Raw genomic sequence first — 21,499 nt, forward strand, 5'->3', positions numbered from 1 at the left:
CTAAAAATGAAAATCGTCATCATTTAGGCTACTCACCCTCGTGTTGTTCCAAATCTGCATTATAATGCATTATATATAGATAAAATGTATTATAACATTTGCAGATTCCTTGTTACTGCTGAAATTGGCTGTTTGCCATGTTTTTTTAATTCAATGTACTCTCTAAAGGTGTAACAATGAATAGATAAATATTATAATGCATTATAACTGTGTAATTTTTCATGAAACCATGCAAAGCATTACAAGGCATAATTAATGCATTAAAATACTTTTATAATGCATTGTATAAAAAAGGCTTTAAGTTACGTGTTATCACATTTCTTTGTTCTGTGAAACACAAAAGATGTTTTGAAGAACATTGGTGTCCAAACATAACTTTCATTGTGTAGATAAAAACACTAAAACATTTTCTTAAAATATTAATCAAAAATAATTGTGAAAATGAATTATGTTTGGTCAGATTATTTTTAATATTATTATATTATATTATATCATATTGAGGTGCATGACATCTTGCTTGAGGTGATACGTCACTCACTGTGACTGCGCAAGCCCTATCAGACGTATATATCAGACATGTTTCCGAGCACAATGTGTTTTCCCTCCACAGGCAGAGCCTTACGTGATGTTCAAGAAGTCGGATAAGCCACTGTACAGGAACGATCGTTTCGAGGGTTTCTGCATCGACCTGCTGCGAGAGCTGGCCGCTATCCTGGGCTTCTCCTACGAGCTGCGACTGGTGGAGGACGGCAAGTACGGAGCGCAGGAGGAAAGCACGGGCCAGTGGAACGGCATGGTCCGAGAACTGATGGACCACGTGAGTCAGACTCCACCGTCCAACACTGTTTTGATTTGCACGGTTGGCTCTTTTCCCACACATCTTTCCGTACAACCCTGCAAGGTTGAGCAAAATTGGCCCCCTTTCAAATCATAAATGTGAATATACAGTGTATAGACTTGGACACCCCCAAAGATGTTGAATTGGGATTTAAATTATGAATAACTTGAATTTATTGAATAACAATTCAAAGAAAATCTAAATAACACAACAGCTTTATAACAATAATAATCATTAATTTTGATTAATCATGACTATGACATGTAGAATCCACACACGTCTCTTTAATTTAATCTTTAATTATGCAATTTTCATGTGATCAAAGCTGAATTTTCAGCATCATTACTCCAGTCTTCAGTGCCACTTGATCCTTCAGAAATCATTCTAATATGATGATTTGTTGCTCAAGAAACATTTATGATCATTATTATCAATGTTGAAAACATTTTTGTGGGAAACATGATACATTTTTTCAGCATTCTTTGATGAATAGAAAGTTCAATAAACAGCATTTGCAATAGAAATATTTAGTAACACTATAAATTAATTTTAATAATTAATAATATTTACGGACACTTTTGATGCATTTAATGTGCCCTCACTGAATGAAAAAGTATTAATTTCTATAAGAAAAAAAAAAAAAAAACACTCTTATCCCAAACATTTCTATAGGGTGCTCTTCAAACTCAATTATATTAAATCAATATGTTTCTAGACAAACCCCATATTATATGTTTTTTCTATGATAACACATTTGATTATGTTAATTCTTACTGAAAAAAAAAAATATATATATATTTTTTTTTTTTTCTTCAAAACTGCACAGAAGTTCTATACACTCTTTGGATTACATTCCATCGTAATTCTACTTAATCTGAAATTTAAATTAAAATTCTGTTTGTTGCCTCAATTAAATTTCAATTACATTATTAATAAATTGGACTTAATTCTTAATTAAATTCAGGATGGTACACAATCCTGACACACTTCCACCCTGCTGCAGAAGGGAGGTGTCAAGATTATACAATAAAATAAGATGCTTTCAGTGTAGAGAGGAAACAGATATGAAAATAAGATTAACAGTGTGTGTGTGTGTGTCTGTGTGTGTGTGTTTGCGCAGCAGATGGCATGAAGATGCGATAAAATAAAACTCAAGCACATACTGCCGAGAGGACACAAAGTGAAAAATCTGGCATTAGTTTTCCCCCTATAGAGCTTATTAAGCACACACACTTTTACAAACACACACACACAGACACAGGAGCAAACACTGCCCTTCGATATCCTCATTAGACTCCTCTAATACGACGATAGGAATAAACACATTTCTGAGAGTGGAGCGTTTTCTGCACACTGTGTGTTCAATAGCAGTATCCGTTGCTCCAACCGATATATATCAGACATCTCTCTTAGTCACTGCTCCTCAATTGGCCACGGTCAGATCGTCTGGTGTGAAAGTGTGCGTGTGTGTGTTGTCGTAACATTCCCCGGCAAACCCCCCCACAAGACGAGAGCAGGACAGACTGTAATTGGCCTTGACAAGCTTTCAGAGCAGTCTGGAGTTTGCAGTTTGCCAGTACATTGATGTGCTAGAGATAAAAATATCTTGTCAAAGGACTTTAGAAGAAGAAGAAAAAAAGAAGGTAGCGAGACAACATCTGCTCACTTCTGGCATTAATTTGCCCCCTCTGGGAATAATTATAGACAATCCAATAATTCTAGACAGAAGCCTTTATTTTGAGTGAAATTATACCAATTCTACCAGTAAAAGCAGTGAAATTGAACTAAATGTCAGTTTTAGCGTGTCAGCGTTCAGACAGCAGGCCCTCCATGAGTTCTGGAGGAGGAATAACGCCTTCACCGTGTCAAAACCCATGTTTCTTTGAAGAGTTATCGCATCGAAATTGTACTGGATATATTCTCACATTCACAATCACACTGTGGTCAAACTATAAAACATCAGCACTGGGCTTGGACATGTGTCATTTAAATGTTACGCCTCTAAAATAAGTTTGACGGCTTGAAACTGTTATGCAGGATTTAAGAGAAGAGTATATGGTGCAGAACAGGATACTTTGAAGATACTTTTTCATTTGAGTTCTTTCTTTTTTATTTGGAGCTTAATAGATGCTAACCTCTGAAGATAACGTTTTACATAAAATGAATAAGTCTGGGATCAGTGTAAAAATAACTTCACAGTTAAAGCAAATACTCAATAAGTTATAAGTTTCATTCCATAAACCACATTTTAAACTTTATGTACTGTATACAATACTGTTAATATATATATTTTTTTTGAAAGAAATTAATATTTTTAATCCGTAAGGACACATTAAATGGATAGTTCACCCAAAAATGATGTAATTAATTATCCACATGCCGTTCCAAACCCGTAAGACTTTTGATCATCTTCGGAACACAAATGAAAATATTTGTATGAAATCTGTGGGATTTCTGTCCCTCCATTGACAGTCTACACAACTACCACAATTTTCAAAATATTAATCGCCAACGTGCGTTCAGGAGAGCATCACTACGCATGTGTGTTGTGTTGACACGAGAGCAGACGTTGTCTGATTAATATTTTGTAAATAAAGCACTCTCATCGCTTCATAAAATTAGGTTAAACCACTGGAGTCACATTGATTTCTGAAATTATGTATTTACTCCCTCTCTGGGGCTTGGAAGTAGTAGTTGCATAGATTGTTAATGGAGGGACAGAAAGCCAAGATTCATAAAAAATATCGGTAACACTTTATTTTACAGTGTCCTTGTTACATATGTTACATGTACTTGCCTTAGTAATAACAGTAAATTATGCATAATTACAACTAACCCTCAACCAAACCTAATCCTACCCTAACCCTATAGTAAGTACTTGTAGTTAATTAATATTACTCAGTACTTAAATGTATAATTACATTGAAACAATGACACCTTAAAATAAAGTGTAACCAAAATATCTTCATTTGTGTTCCAAAGCTGAACTAAAGTCATACGGGTTTGGAACGACATGAGGGTGAGTAATTACTGACAGACTTTTCATTTTTGGGTAAATATCCCTTTAAATTGATCAAAAGTGACAGTAAAGAGATTTGTAATGTTACAAAAGACTTCTGTTTCAAACAAATGCTGTTCTTTTGAACGTTCTTTTCATCAAAGAATCCTGACGTATCACCTTTTCCACAAAAATCTGAATTAGCACAACTGTTTCCAACACTGATAACAATCATAAATGTTTCTTGAGCAGCAAATCAGCATATTAGAATGACTTCTGAAGGATCGCGTGACACTGAAGACTCAAAATTCAGCTTTTCCATCATTACATTTTGAAAATAAATTACAATAGAAAACAGTTAATTAAACTTGTAATGATATTTCACAATATTAATGTTGTTACTGTATTCAAATAATGCAGCTTTGGCGAGCATAAGAGATTTAGTTAAAAAAACATTTTTTTTAAATCTCACCAACCCCCAACTTTTGAATGGTAGTGCATATGGATACACCTCTGAAAAGCTACATTGTTGCTTTGACAACCCTAATCAAGATGTTATGGCATGTTTACAATGGACATGAGTGAAGCATCACATCTGAATCTCTCCCATTATAAACAATTAAGTTGCCTGCAGTGGGAACAGACTGTATAGAGCTGGATTTTTAAAATTCTGCTGTGAATATAAACAGTACGACAGCATCTCTACCAGTTGACACATCTCAACCCTCACCTTGTATATACAGTCTTACTCTTTATTGATATGCCAAGAAGACATGGTTTTGATTATTGCAGCTGTGGTTGTCACAGTGATGACAACATATTACAGGCCACACCAACAAACCGAGGACATGTCGAGTAGCGTTCGTGTAGGCAGGACCGTAGTAAACTAGGCGGTTTGCCTAGAGCGTCATCATTGCCTTCCCAGAAAGCATCTAATGGAAATAAACCTCATAAGTAACGGATCTGGAACGCTTTCCATACGCCGCACTTTTAGGCTAAAATGATCAACATAATTATAGTGCCTAGAACCGTTTGCAACATTATTTGCATTGGAAGTGTGCCTATTATGGCTTAAAATGCTTGTCTTGCAGATTTCCAGTTTACAGTGTCTCAATTTGTCCCGCAGTATAATTTGCATGTAATGACTATATAGACGCCACATCTCTTTAAGTATAGACAGTTCTGTTGCTTACAATGGGAGTGATCTAGTTTGGGATGTGTCATGTTGCTTCATTGATGTGTATACACAGTTTAGTCCTCAATGATTAATCATGGGAAATAGATTGATTGTCCAACATAATCTAAATAACTATAGGGACACTTTATTTTGATGGTCCACTTTACACATTTTATTAACGATAAGTAACTTTGCAACTACATGTCAACTAACTCTCATTAGAGTATTAGTAGACTGTCTGATTGATATCTGCTAACACTTTATTTTGATGCTCCTTGACGGACATTCTACTGACTATAAGCAACTTTTCAAGTACATGCCAACTAATGGCGTGTTCACACCAAACGCAAATTAAATTATTTGCGCGAGTAGATTACATACAAAGACAATGCAAAGACGCGTATAGACGCGAATTCGCGCCGGGAATCGCCTCGATCGCGTGTTCCGCGCAAGTTGAAAAATTTCAACTCGAGCGGAAAATTCGCGTGAAGACGGTGAAATTGAGTGCGCCTCTGGATGGTGCTGTGAACCCAGACACGTCGGCGTTTGGCTTTCCTCCGTATTTGGGACTTCCACAAGTACAGAGCAGCAATATCATTTATTTCAGACATGAGGAAAAATTATGGCAGAAAGAAATTGTGTTGTTGATGATGATGATGACACTCCTTTTCGCGGGATGTTTTTATTCGCGAGTGACGCGAAAAACATCCTGCGAGTAATCTAGAGCGAGTAACGCGATGCGAATATACACTTCGCGTTTGGTGTGAACACACCATAATTCTATTAACCCTAACCCCACCAGTCTACTAATACTCTAATGAGATTTAGATGACATGTAGTTGCAAAGTTACTTATTGTTAGTAGAATGTCTGAATTGGACTATCAATATAATGTGTAACTATAACAATTTTACATTTTGATGAATTGGTGGTGAATTTGTATGAATTTATACAATTTTATTTGTAATTTGTTCTCACACCATACTGGTGGTTAAGTTTAGGCTTAGACCTTCAAGCTTACTTTTTTCCCCCAAAAAATCTGACATTTCATCGTACTAATTCACCACCAATTGTTAAAATGTTAAAAAGTTATGTTTTCTCATGAGATTGAATTGGATGGTGATGACATTTTCCAAACATTGGGCTTCATTAATGAAACGAGCAGAATGGACAAATGTTTCCCATTCTGGCGGCTTCACGAATTTTTCAAAACTGGTACATTTTAGTGAACTGGTATGCATTCACAGTGACAAACATGACCAACGACTGCAGCATGTCAAACACCTTGGACAGTTTATTTGTTATAAAATGTTTGTATGTGGACTAAAAGTTACAGCCTGAGAGACGGGATATTTCCGCTTCTGACAGTGAGCCAACTTCGGCAGACCTGCGTAAAACCTTTAACCCCTTGATTTTCCCTCTTTCATAAGTGCTGTTTTCATTTTTTAGTCTAGTTGGGTAGTTGAGCGAGTGGATTCGGTTCAGCGCCCCTCCGGTCCCTTAGACCCCGTAAATCATGAAAGGCTTTAGTAAGTGCTGAAACAGTAGCAGGTAAATCAAGAGAGAGAGCGCGAGTCCACGAGAGGGCTTTAAATTTCCTCTTAAACGCTGTGGGGCAGAGTGTGTGATGTGTAAAAGCCCTGTTTTCTTAATTTGATTTCCTCTAAATGCTTCTGCTTGCCCTGATTTACAGCCTATCGCTCTTTTCCCTGTGCGTTATTTGTTGGCAGAAAGCTGATCTTGCAGTGGCGCCGCTGGCCATCACGTACGCACGGGAGAAGGTCATCGACTTTTCCAAACCCTTCCTGACGCTGGGGATAAGTATACTGTACCGCAAGCCCAACGGCACCAACCCCGGGGTGTTCTCCTTTCTCAACCCCCTCTCCCCCGACATCTGGATGTATATTCTGCTCGCTTACTTGGGTGTCAGTTGTGTGCTGTTTGTCATTGCCAGGTAACATACCAGCCACATATATATATATATATATAGACATAACCCCACATCATAACTTCATCTCATTGACATTTTAGATTTTAGATGTTTAGATTTAACATTAGTGGCCTTGAAGGAATAGTTCACCCAAAAATAAAGTTTCTGACATTTACTCACCCTCATATCATTCCAAATCTGTATGGCTTTCTTTCCGTGGAATGCTAAAGGTGAATTTTTCACCTCTTTTCCAAGTTATCAAAGTTCAAGGCAAATTGGCCTGTGATGATGCAAAGGCCCTGTTTACACCTGGTGTTAAGATGCGTTTTGGTCGATCGGATCACAATTGGATGGCGGTAAAGGCAGGTGTAAACAGGGTCTAAAACTTTTTGAGCTTGTCCACTTTGGACCACTTCCAGAGGTAGTCGAAAACACTTTCGGATTGCTCTCCTAGCGTAGACGCTCGTGTGGTCGAATGCGTTCGAACAGCCCCATCCTCCATTCCTTTTCAAAATCCTGCTCTGGTTATTCTTCAGAAATTCACTTTGTGTCATCCATGGAAGTTTGACAGACTTGAAACGACATGAGCATTGAGTAAATGTTGACTTAAGGAATAGGTTTACTATTTCTTTGAGAATTCTGAATGCCACTCACAATATTTACACAATGAAACGTCATGAGATTCAGCTCAGTCGTTTCCTGGAAAATTGTAGAATTATGAAATTCTTGCAGGTGTGAATAGGAGATAACAAAGAGTTAAGGCTTTCATTTGAGTGAGAGAAAGAGAGAGAAAGAAGCACGGACACATAGGAAACACACATGAGAGAGGAACTTTAAGGGTTGCTTTGGTCTTCCTGTCTTGACGCGGAGGAGATACAGTATGTGCCTCGACTCTGATAATGCATGATAGCACAAACCACAAAAGCAAAGATGCTAAATCACCGTTTAAAGACAGTATGTGTGTGTGAACGACAGAAAGCAGGTATGCGGGGAGTGTTCAAGCGTGTGTGTGAGTGAGACTGAGGCATTTTCTGGTGTGAAACGCAGCCCTCCCTCCCTATCCCTCGCTGTCCTTACTGTCTAGTTTGTATTTTTTTCTTTTCTGACTGGGTTTTTCCACATCCTGCTTCACATTTCCTTTGGCAACTGCAATGTTATGATATCTAATGCTACAAAAAATGTGTTTGTATAGTTAGCAGCAGATATTGCTCTACATATACTTATTCCTTAACCTTCATTGCTTAAATTTGCTAAAACAAAATTAAGTAGCCTAATCTTTTGGATGTATAATGTATGATAAATAAATTACACTTAATTGTTTATAATAAGAGAGCACTGGCTAATGGTCCCTTAATTGAATATTCTGGATTTAGATATCAATTAGAAAATCATTTCGATTCGCACTCAGTTTGTAAAAACAAACTAAAATATAGCCTCAAGCAGCAGTTTGCAGAATCCACTGGCTATAGGAATCTGCTGGAAAGCAGTCGATGAAATGGACTTTTTATGTATCTGTTCATAACTTTATAATAAGTTATTTTATACCTGATATTATTATATATTTCACAGCTCAGAATTGACAACTGTCAGTTCATGTCTTTCCTCATTGCTCCCAGATTGGCAGATACAGTATAGCATGCCAGCTTCACTGCATCCATGAGTCAAAAACTGCAAACATATATCGCTGTATGAAGACTGTACAAATGTAGGGTGCCGTCCAGTTTTGACATTTTTTATTGCACATTATGAGGTCAAAAACTGAAACGTGCACAGATTAATTGTTCACAATAAGATCTAGAATTTAGAAAACAGATGTGAAAACAACTTTAATATTCTTACATTTTAATTTTCAAATCCATGAAAGTACAACACATCCATAAACATTTTGCAAACTTAGAAAATCTATATGCAACTGTGACAGAAGATTTTACATAAGGCTTTACATAAATGTCAAATACTGTAAAAATAAATAAATAAATCAATTAAAAAGGAAAAAAAAATGGAGGAAATTATGGTTTCCTGAGTGAAATCTGTTCCTTGTCACATGTAAATGTGTAAGTCTCTATCTCAAATGAGCTACTGGCTGACGATTTGAATAGCAAAAATTAAACTACAAATTGCCAGGCAACCATCCAACCCATCCATCCCATAATTACAAAACGCAACTGGCCTCTTCTTCCATTATACTTTTAGTGCTTCCATTTGAAATGACTTTTTGTATGTACTTTTTGAAACCGATGTATGAGTCGAAATTATCTAGTGTAATCGACAGCTTATTATTTATTCATATCAGACCCAGAAGTGTCCTTTAAATGTCATATACTGTAGTGAACTCTTAGAATAATCATTTTTTTAATCATTAATCATACAAAACCATTTTCATTTGCATTGGGTCTTTTCATTGGTCCTCATCTGAAGCATGGTGGGGAGAAATCCACAGAAAATGCCTTATTTTAACCCTAAAACTCTTGGGTTACTGCGTTCAGCTGGTCTAACCCAAGAGCGTTATGGTTAATGCACTTGTGCTTTATAAATGTTACTGGCAATATGATCACATAAGTTTATAACAAGCTACAACTGCCATCTAAGTTGGTTCAGAATATGCACCTTTCACCTTATAACTGCACTAATGTTAATGCTGGGTAAGTGTTCACCTTTCCATTCCTCAACTAGAGCACACATAACAAGCACACACATCAACGGCATGTTTTAACAGCAGGGAAGACCTAACACAAGATCGTATTACTGTGTTTATGTGTTCGTCTCTTCGTACACATTTCTTTATGTGTGCATGTGCGACTGCTTTTGTGTGTGCACTTTAAAGCTGGTATATGCAGCAAACATGCGTGTGTGAGAGAGAAAGACAGAGCGAGAGAGAAAGAGATCACAGGGTGACATAATGGGGACTGGTGGAGGGTTTCCTAAGGCTTATTCTCACCATGCAGTATTTAGAAACCTTCCTTCTGGGCACAGTATGAAAGTCAAATATTTATCCTCTTCTCAGAATCTGAAATGCATATCAGCAGTTGTTTTTGTTCCTGTTGTTTTCATTCCCTTGCAAAGTTTCTCCTGTCTTCTACGAAAGCAGGTGATGAAGCAACCGAGGAAGTCTCAATTATAAAAGAGTTACACTTACTGTGCTTGTCACGCTGATTCTTTTGCCATAAAACGCTGCCAATGCAATACTTTTATGTTTCAATTCTGCGTCTGATTCTAATGCTTCAAAGAAATAAATATATTTTTTTGTGTCATATTCTTATGAAAAGCAAGTTTATCTTACTATTCCATCCATACAGTTGAAGCAGGAGTTTATTGTATTTTATTTATAGACTGAAGTTTGCAACAAATTACTTGTGTAATCTGCTAAGTGAAACAAGAGCAAAAAAAAAAAAGAAAAAAAAAAGTTATTTTATACATCGAAAATGGATTGAATTATATACATTATATACCAGAATAGATGAGGCATATAGTTGGAGAGAATGCTATATACACACATATTGTTAATGAAAAAGAAATGATGATTAAATGATGACAGAAATCCTTTCTTCAGTGTCAGTCTAGGATCTTGGACATCTAGGAAACGTTCAGAAGCTCTCCTTAACAAGCAGAATGATTTCACATCTGTAGCAAATGGTGCAGGATAAGTTACTCAACAGAGGATTAGGAGTTTGTTTAAATCCCTAAATGAAAGTATGAGCAATATTTGAAGTGATGCTTGTCTTAGTAAACATCACTAATGAATCATTGTCCTTGCTGCAGTGAGAAACCCCAAGCATGAGAAAGAAAGGAAGGGATACGTCCTCCTCACAGGATGAGTAATGCTTTCACCAGTCTGGGCAAGTGCTTATCAGATCCCGCTCATTTCCAGGTGGAATATGCTTCTAAATGGGCTGCACTTAGGATGATTTAACAGACTGCTGTGTGGAGCTGACTAGATAATTACTCGGAGACTATGAGGGAAGAGGATGGAAAGAGGACACCGAAAATGTATTTTTCTAGTTTTACAGTACAAATATTTAAGTTACATCTACCTGAGAAGCAAAATTTTATAAAATAAGAATACATATATTCTCTTATGTCTTATTTTTCTAAGCATGTTGTTAACAACAAATGCACATTTGATTAGAACCGCTGAAAAGTCTGTTACACAAACTATTACTATTCCTTCTGTCATCTGATTGGTAGTAAATACTTGTTTAGCAAGTAAAAGCCCTTTTAGTATAATTGTAAAAACATCCACCTTCAGCTCGTGGTTCACGTGTCTTTTCAACTATAGTTGAAAATCTATAATGCTGGATTGTTTTAATCCCATTAAACCCATTATTTTGGGTCAAATATGGACAAACACAAACATTGGGTTAAAAATGTAATTTAAAAATGTAACCCAAGGAGTGTAAGTCAGCGCAAGAATAACTTTTATATTGTTAGTAATATTTCAAGATCCACGAGAATCTTCTGCATTGTGTTAGTTGTGGAAATTCAAAAGAGGTCATGCTTGGCACTGCTATTAGATGCTATAGACATCTCCTAAGACTGAAACTCCAGTAAGACTATGCTGAACAAGCAGCCAGTCTGTGAAATCTATGGTAGCGCATTGATTAGCAATGCATCCTTGTGTCGCATTCTTATTGAATTGCATGTTAGCTAATCAACATGACCTCAATGCTAAACGCTGCAGCACAGCAACCCTACTTAAATATGTCAGTCTTCCAGATCTGACACTGCTGTTATCAGTGCGTGATCGGTCCTGCGCACAATGACTTTCTGAAACCACCCCCCCCCCCAAAAAAAAACACACACACACACACACACACACACACACACACACACACACACACACACACACACACACACACACACACACACACACACACACACACCATTGTTCTTTCCTGGGGCATCAATGTTTCCTCAGCCTTCGTTTATCTCTTCATGTTGACCTTGCTCAAATTTTCCCTCTGTGGCGCAGATGACCGGAGATAACAGAAGGTCAGTATAATTGGATGAAACTGACAGCTAACGGGCGACTGACGCTTCCTGTAGCAGCAGGTTAAGCCACGTCTCACGCAGACAGAGGCTGTTCATCGCTTCTCTCTCCTCCGCTGGCACGCTCCAGTCCATGACAGACATCCATGTTAGATTTGCCGTTAGTAATTGGCTTTACACAACATGATTGTGTGAACTTGAACAAAGACCCGTTGCATGAGAGGTCTGGGGCAGAAGTCTTTGCAAGATTAAAGTTCGTATGTACTCAGACTTGCATCACAAATAGCGAATGAGCGACTAGATCAGCTGGTTCAAGTTCAAAGATTTTTGTTCTATGGCTCATTTCTAGTGAGTCTAGAGCCTACATAGGCAGTGACCTTCTAAGGTAGCATCTTAACCTCATCTCATAAGAATTTGAATGTATTCGTGCTGGTATGTAACATTTACAGTTGTATTTTGAACTTATATGAGAATGTTGTGTTGACTCTTTTTTTATTAGTTTGATGCAGAAGTTGAGCTATTTAAAGAGCACAGTAATCATTTTCAGATTGCTCCAGCACTTGGCGAATCTTGCTCATAGACTCATAGATGCAGACAATGTTGTGTACTTTACTTTTAGTGTCTGAAAGTCAGTAATTTCTGTTTAAACTTCAGAGTTTTGATGAAAAAATAATAACAGCTGAGACAAATAATATCCTTAGTATCTGATTGCCCAACTCTTGAAAAGCCTGTAGATGCTTTTTTATCCCATCACTTCAGCGCAAACTGAATTGGGTCACAATGCTTAATTGTCACCCAATCAACCTTTACTAATGTAATGTCACTTATATTTAGCTGGAGTAAATGGAAAGTCTCAATGTGGGAGAGAGATAGCTCAGAACGAGGCATCGAGGTGTGGAGATGATGGAATAGATCAGATCAGATCGTCTGCATTGGGCGTCTAAATTAATTAATCATTTTTTTAAATGAATATTCAGGGTTAACTACACATTAAGCTATATTGACAGCATATGTGGCTGATAAATAAAAAAAAAAAGAAAAACTTCTAAAAGGAAATGCACAGATATATTGTTAGTTAAAGCTTATTCACACTAAGATGGAACACATCCTAAATGTGTACTGTGTACAACAGTACCAACTGTGTGTCAGGCTGAACGAAGGCCAAATACTGTACACTCCCATACAATATGTCAGTCTTCCAGATCTCAGATTCCTCTGACTGACAAACTGACTTTCAGCTGGTCTGCTATCTTGTATCTTTATGGTTAAATATATGTGTACTATAAAGTGAATAATATACATACATTCATAGACCTATGCACACAACAATGTACACTGAGGGAAAAAACAATAAGATAATATCATGTATAAATTACGTAAAACATTACACTGAATCCATAGGCTCAGTCTCAGCAGCTTTGGAATTTATTGAAGACCATAAAGTGTAAGGAAACTGTTATACTATTTAGTTCGGCGTTTGCACTTAATGCCACTGCTTTGATGCAGCTTGAGAAATATTTGTTTTTGTATGTGAGAGACAAGTAAACTGCTGTCAGTACGATGATCTTTACTAATGTGCAGGATTGTAAAGCAGAAAAAAATACAAACACGTGTATTGCAAATGACTTGAATATATCTAAAAAAAAACATTCTTAAACTCTCACATTGACATTAAAATCCAACACATAGCAAAATAAATATTGTAAATTAGATTGTTTTCACATGTGTAAGTTTTTGTTTATTTTTAAAACTTAATTTGGATGTAACCTGGGATATTCATTTAATTTTAACATGGGTTGCTCATATGCATTGATAATTATGCTTGCCTTTGTATCACAAACTTAACTTATTTATTTCTTCCATTTGATAAGACAGATGGTAATAGATTCCTCAAGAGAATTTGTATTTTTCCTGAATATTGATCTAATTGACTGATGATTATGCTAACCTGTCTCTTTCTCCTTGTGTCTCTATAGGTTGACCTGCCTTTCCTTCATTTTTCTTCTATGTACCACATCGTTTGGAGTAAAATGTATCTGTGTTCTGTGTCGCTCATCACAGGTTTAGCCCCTACGAATGGTATAACCCCCACCCGTGCAACCCCGACTCGGACGTGGTGGAAAACAATTTCACCCTGCTAAATAGTTTCTGGTTCGGAGTTGGAGCTCTCATGCAGCAAGGTAGACGCCTCTGCCTGCCCCTCTTAGCACACATCCCACTCTTTTGCTGGGGGTCCCAACTTGCTGTTGTCAGGCCCACTATGATGCATGGGTGCCTCTGTGCATGTAGTTCTAGAAACAAATTGGTTGCTGGCCAATGGTATGAATGGGGCTGTGTGGGACTTGAAAGTGTTTATTGGTGGGTGTTGGGTAGAGCAGTGGTTCCCAAACTTTGTAGAGTGTCGTACCCCCTGAGGCATTTAAAGGGTTAGTTCACCCAAAAATGAAAATTATGTCAGTAATTACTCACCCTCATGTTGTTCCAACCCTGTAAGACTTTCATCTTCAGAGCACAAATTCTCGCGCACTCAATTCTCTCAGTTCTCGCGCACGCACCGTGGCGCTCTCGTGAACTCACATCAGAGGCCCACACGGAAGAAAATGGATAGTTGAATGAAGTCGTTTTTTTTTTTTTTTGCGCACAAAAAGTATTCTCGTCGCTTGATAAACTTAAGGTTGAGCCACTGTAGTCACTTGGACTATTTTAACGATGTCTTTACTAACTTTCCTGGGCCGGCAGATGCAATAACCTAGCAGCATATGAAGGAGTGAGCCAGTTCTCAGATTTCATCAAAAAAATATCTTAATTTGTGCTCTGAAGATGAAAGTCTTACAGGGTTGGAACAACATGAGGGTGAGTAATTACTGACAGAATTCTCATTTTTGGGTGAACTAACCCTTTAACATCTTTCTGCGTACCCATCCTCTTCCACTTGGACTGCAGTCACACCTTTTCCATTAAGCGACAATGTTTCCCCCCTTAAATAGTGCATTTTTTAAAGGCGCCTTTTTAAAGGCAACATTTTCTAACCCTATTCAATGTGTGTAATGTTTTGTCATATACTTCAAATTCCATTAATTTTATTATTAAAATAATAAAGCAATAAATTATGATAAAAACAAAGTGTTACTATTAAACTAACACCGCCTGTAAGTGGCAGCAAGTCACTCTCTTAATGAGTAATTTATAAAGTCATTCATTCAGGAACGAATCAGGTGGCTGTATTTATGAATGGGTCATTGAATTGATTTTTCCAATTCGTTCAAAGCCACAGATTCGTTCACTAATGAAAGACAGCTGTGTGTTTACTTGGAGACGCACTGCAGTTCTGCTGTGGATTTTGTTGGAACTATTGTTTCGTTGCAAATAAAGCAAACAATTTTGACAAATTTTTTTTTTAATAAAATGTAGGCTACATCACTAAAATTAAAATTTTTGTTGGTTGAATTGTTTTATAAAGTCAATTTGCAACCGTGTGGATATTCAGGAAAATGTGCATTCCTGCTCGTATTAAAAACAAGAACTTTGCATTAAAGAGAGTTTGAGTCTTAAATTGATCTCTATGCACAGTGTCTGTCTATATTTGTTCTTCACACTAGTAAGTGCTGAACCTCCACTTTTAAAGGTACATTGAACTGCAGTAATGTAATGCGATTTGCTAAGGCAACATACTCTGCAGGCAAACTATCATATGCGCACTGCTTGTGTCTATGTAGTCCGTTTTGACATGTATTTAACTGTTTACGGCACTACCTTTTCCCTGTTTTCACACTAGAGGCGGCATTTTGCCTGTTAGAAATGTATCCTCTGTTTTAGTGTTATTTTAAGTTGGGGTAAAATTAAATGAACTCAGCATTTTGTTTGCATACACCCTCTGTCATCTCAAGTATTGCCAGGGATACGCGTAACCTAGTTTGGGAACCACTGGGAATGGGGGGTTCAATCAGGGGTTCATTAGTTGCATGCAGAACTTTTCCATAACCACTGTTCTCTCGCTCATCAGGGTTCTGAGAAGGTAAGTCCAATTTCATGTGCAAAAAATGGCGGAATAACACAAAGACTAACTCTTGGTCATGTCCTCTGTCTTAGACTGCCATGTGTGTTGTTGACTTCTAACCCTAATCCTACCAAATCCTCATGCCACATCTTCTCAACTGTGGGACGCAGATGTTTGAGATTGAGAAAGGCCTATGATGAATGAAGGACAATGACACATGTAACCTGCATGCCTTTGTGTTGCATCAGACTAGCATAATAAGATTTGGTTGAGTAATGAGAGACACCAGGCCCTTGTTTGCAAAGTAGCATGGGTAATGTTTGAATCTGCACTGCATCCATCAAATTGAATGATTTACAGCTGGGATTGGATTGCTATGTAACATTAACCTTGTGAGTCTTTGTGAAATCTACATTGTTAAAGAGATTAAAAAGAGCTGTTTGCAATGTAGACAGCATGGATATCTGTTTTGACATGGAATGTTAGAAGTTAAAAAAACATTGCAGATATTATGAATAGTTGCATAGCTGCTCTAGTTGGTGGAGCATTTTGTCTGGTTAATTTTTATAATAAAGAAGACCGAAGAGTTACAGGGTCATGCACAGTCAGCCTCCAACTAGAGCAGAAGTCTTCACCCCTGCTCCTGGAAGCACACTGTCCAGCAAAGTTTATTTCCAAATTGCTTCAACAACAAGCGATCCCGAAGAGCTTAATTGGCTGCAGGTGTGTTTTATTAGGGTTAGAGCTCATCTCTGCAGGGCAGTGAGTCTCGAGGAACTGGGTTGATGACCTCTGAGCTAGAGGGACAAGAGATGCTCAGCCATATGATAATTAGTAAAAGTGTGGGTTCCTCAGTGTACGTCTTCCCATCCCCAAGAGCAGGTAAACTACTGAACCCCACATGCGATTGGCACTATTAACAATGAATCATCAGTAAACAGAGGACATTAAAAGTTAGCTAATGTGTTTGGATCATTGTGAATTATTTTCTGTAAAACAAATTATTGGCCAACAGCTTCACCTATTAACACCTATTAATAATGTTAGGATGTCATTGGGACTGTCCTTTGTTCAGGTTCCTCTGTGAGTTTTGGAAGAGAAGATGTGGCATTAGGCTGAGGGCAAAATGAGCAGGGTTTGTGTATGATGACTGTATGCATGTTTCTTGATGAGTGAGTAACACTACATTGTAGAGAGGCTCCCCTGCCCATGGCTTGTCAGCCCCGAGAAAACTGTGGGATGACGTGCTTGGAAATGACGTTACCTTGGGTACATGACAGTCAGCCCCAGCCAGGTTAAATAAGGTCACCCTGACCAAATGGTCCAGCATGGTGATACTTTGAAATGACAACATTTATTTCTTCTTGGGATGGTTTTCGTTGCGTAATTTTATGCTGTTTTGACACGACTGTATGTTTGTTGCTTTAAAAGTGGTTAAGGCATCTTTTCCGCTAAAGGTGAAGTGTGTAAAATATGTGCCTCTAGTTTCTCAGACTCTCCTTCCAACCTGCTCCTAACTACTTGTTTGGATAAACGGGTATTCCTGTCCAAAACTTACGCAATTGTTTAAGCCACATGTTGGGATGCTAAAGCACCACAGTGTTTGCACTTAGAAAGACAGCCTATGGTCAATGAATGGTTAAGATATAGTTGTCTCTGTGGATAGGATAAGAGAACGTCTTTCAGCATTGAAGAAAATACACACATCACATGTAACAAATGAACTGCTAGTGTATGTAAGGGAAAGGTGATTCTCGCTTTCTTCCTTCCTATTTCAATGGTTGTTCAGCTGTCTGGTAGCTAGAGTTAAAATATCCAAACTCTGGACTTGATTGACAGGTCACTATAGCATTACCAGTCTGCTGAGGCCTGAGTTTGGAGTTCAATTGTAATTCATGTAATGGCTAATCTTTCTGACAGTCCTTTGTGTTTTGCCATGGACTCAGCATGGCAGATCAAAGCTTACAATAAATCGCAGAACTTGAGAAAAGGTGCCAGTTATTTCCTTGCGCTATTGTCCTCTGACATTTTTTCCTAGTACAACTAGTTATTGCCCCTACTTTCCCCCATATCAATTAATTTCCTAAGCATGACCATGGTGACAACTTGATTAAGGAATAACAGAAAATTATACTTAGGCTGTAACATAAAATGGCTCCTCATTTTGGCTTTTACCCACAAGCCAAATGGATTGAAGAGTGTAGGGCAATTCAAAGACAAATTATGAGCCCTTTATGCTTTAATACAAAAAAGAGAGTCTGTAATCTAATTAAATTTGGCCACATAAATTCTCCTAACACAAAAATGAATTCCCACCTTCACTGTGGTTGACTTTGGCGTATTTAGTTAGCATAGATATATCATCCCAATTATCAAAAGGCAAAGCCTTTCCCTGCAACTAGTTATCTGGACTAGGTTAGACCTGTGCATCTGGTTCTGGTCCTCACATTGAAATCACTGCTTTACCCTGACTACTATCTCTGCTCCTCTCTACTAGGATCTGAGCTCATGCCCAAAGCCCTTTCCACCAGGATAGTAGGAGGAATCTGGTGGTTTTTTACCCTAATCATCATCTCCTCCTATACGGCCAACCTAGCCGCCTTCCTCACCGTGGAGAGAATGGAATCTCCAATTGACTCGGCTGATGACCTGGCCAAGCAGACCAAGATTGAGTATGGAGTGGTTGAGGATGGCTCTACGATGACCTTCTTTAAGGTAAGTTGAGGCCGTCATATCACTTGTAACATAATTAACATCAAACAATAGCGTTTTTCCACCAAAATGGTTTGGGTGCAGGTTCAGGGATTAGATAATGAGTCCCAATTCTCAAACTGTTCTGAGCATTTCCACCAAATGAAAGGGGGTTCAAGGCCATTCAAATCCAGAGAGTGGGAAAAGAGAAATGCTGGTCTCATTGAGAAATGTAATAATGTTGCAGTACTTTGCTCTGTATGTCTAAATATATAAACCTGTGCACGAGAGAGAGACCTAGCGTGCGAGATTGCTAGTGAATCAGCGGTCTCAGTTTCAGTATCTCTCCATAAGGACAGAGGAGAGTACCGGTAGTTTAGATGAGAGCTTCTGGTACACTAGAATGAACCATTTAAGGATGACGCATAACCGGATCGCCCTGTGATGTACACCGGGTTTATTTTTGTGATAATGACCAGCTAACTCTACATTATCCTTCGCTAATTTGATTTGATTTAATTACATTTTTAATTGATTACAGCTTTTAATTGAGTCACCAGGAAGGTCAATGACAGGCTAGTATTTTTTAATATTGTTTTGTGCATCTGGTGAAGAGACCTTTGCCAGTCTGGCACATTGAATAGTGTTTGAATCTGTTTTGCGATGTACCTGATAACATTTTCTTTTTATTCCATAGTAATAAAAAACTAAATGTTTGAGAATGAAGTTTTTATACTTGACCTAATAATTGAGGTTGTGTTTCAAAGCTTTTACTGCTTTAGACTGCTGGAAGTGCAAAGGTTGAAATCATAATTTTATGACTGCACTGTTCAGTGCCTCTATGTGGGAGATCTACTCTGCACTTCTTTATTCAGTCCAGAGGGGAGTGAACATGTTCACTGTAAGAGTAAAACACTCTTATTAAGTCAATATTTTTGCTTTGAGATCACAGATTGTCCCCATTTGTGACCAGTTCAATGAAATACTCAGCCAGCTGTTACAAAACACGTTTTGTCTTTCCTATCTGCCTCTGTTATATGTTCTTGTAAATATACAGAGATATAATAACCATCTGGTAGTATTCTGTATTTTAAATGCTAATGAAATAGCATTTAAATGTCATTATTAGTATTTTTTTTTTATTAACCCAGTTTGCTTCATTAATACTTATTTCTGTGATACACAATTCATTTTTAATTTGTAATTCATTTAATTTCAAAAAGGGACAGTGCACATTAATCAATATTCATGAATGTAAATGTACCCAAATTAGCCAGCATTTCTGGTCTTTTTGTGAATAATTCACCAGTACAGTTTATTCTAAAGAAAAAAAATGTGTTTGTACAATCAGATTCTATTTATGATACAATCAATTCCTGAAGGAATTGCCAACATTTTCCTTTAGTTTCACAGAAATATGTCACATATTATGGAAGTAAAAAGTGTTGCGTTCACTCTGACACAAATAAAACACAAAAATGGGAATAATATTGCAGATAGTAAGATTAGAGCAGATTACTGGAGAGAGAAAGAATTGCAGCTCCTTCAAAGCATCCTGATCCTGACAACGCCTATAATCCATTCCAGTCAGATGTCCTACAGGAACAGCAGATGTTCTGAGCGCTGAACACATATGCTCTTTTAGCAGGTACTGATGTATCGAGTGATTGAGAGGCAGTGCGAGTGATTGACGGTTTGATAAACTGCCTTTATTGATTCTGTATAATGCGCTACAGAGAGACAGTCACAGAACTCGATAGTATCAAGAACACTACACTTTAAAGGGATAGTTCACTTTGAAATTAATTTTTGATATGTTTTAGCTTACCTCAAGGGCATCCAAGATGTAGGTGTCTTTTTTTCCGCAGTAGTTTCAATTTGGATATTTTTAGGTCAAACCGTTCTTGTCTGTCAGTCGTATAATGCAGGCCGATGGTCACTGTATCAAAACACAAGCACAGAGTCCAAATTAAAACAATTCCCCATCGTCCAAATTAAACAATTCCCCATCGTAAGTACACATTGACGGCCTAAGACACGAAACGAGCGGTTTGTGTGAGAAAATGAACAGTATTTATATCGTTGTTATCTCTTGAAAACAGCACACGTCTAAATGATCTGACGGCGCGGGTGGGTATAGATGTGTATACATAGATGTCGCCTTGGCTACGCAGTTCATTGGAACGAAACCGTAGCCAAGCGACATCTAGTGTATATATCTATACCCGCCCACGAGCGGGTATAGATGTATACACTAGATGTCGCCTTTGCTACTGCAGTTCATTGGAATGAAACCGTAGCCAAGGCGACATCTATGTATACACATCTATACCCGCCCGCGCCGTCAGATCATTTGGACGTGCTGTGTTACAAGAGGTAAAAAACGATATAAATACTGTTCATTTTCTCACACAAACCGCTCGTTTCGTGTCTTAGGCCGTCAATGTGTACTTACGATGGGGAATTGTTTAATTTGGACGATGGGGAATTGTTTTAATTTGGACTCTGTGCTTGTGTTTTGATACAGTGACCATCGGCCTGCATTATACGACTGACAGACAAGAACGGTTTGACCTAAAAATATCCAAATTGAAACTACTGCGGAAAAAAAGACACCTACATCTTGGATGCCCTTGAGGTAAGCTAAAACATACCAAAATTTATTTTCAAAGTGAACTATCCCTTTAAATGAAATAGGTTCCTTTTATGTTCTATAATTAAATGAATTTAGAACCATATCAAACATCGAAACCCCTCGTGGCTGAAATAGTTTTAGGTTCTTTACATCTGTACTTTCACCGCTGGCTTCTATAGCTGCTATTGATTTGCTGTTGTTACAAAAACCCTAATCTACTGCTATATAATCTAGAATATTGCTTCTCA

The 21,499-nt window shown here is 37.7% G+C and overlaps 1 protein-coding gene across 1 annotated transcript in view; it reads left to right on the forward strand.

Moving 5' to 3' along the window:
- Positions 1 to 21,499, forward strand: part of grik2 (glutamate receptor, ionotropic, kainate 2) — a 229,396-nt gene that overhangs the window by 166,155 nt on the left and 41,742 nt on the right. The window contains exons 10-13 of the mRNA XM_081388117.1: positions 611 to 817; positions 6,743 to 6,966; positions 13,990 to 14,108; positions 18,423 to 18,640. Coding sequence (XP_081244243.1) covers positions 611 to 817; positions 6,743 to 6,966; positions 13,990 to 14,108; positions 18,423 to 18,640 — 768 coding nt within the window. The remainder of the gene's footprint in view (positions 1 to 610; positions 818 to 6,742; positions 6,967 to 13,989; positions 14,109 to 18,422; positions 18,641 to 21,499) is intronic.

This window comes from Scardinius erythrophthalmus (genome assembly GCF_964197995.2).
Source record: "Scardinius erythrophthalmus genome assembly, chromosome: 16".
Taxonomy (NCBI): Eukaryota; Metazoa; Chordata; class Actinopteri; order Cypriniformes; family Leuciscidae; genus Scardinius; species Scardinius erythrophthalmus.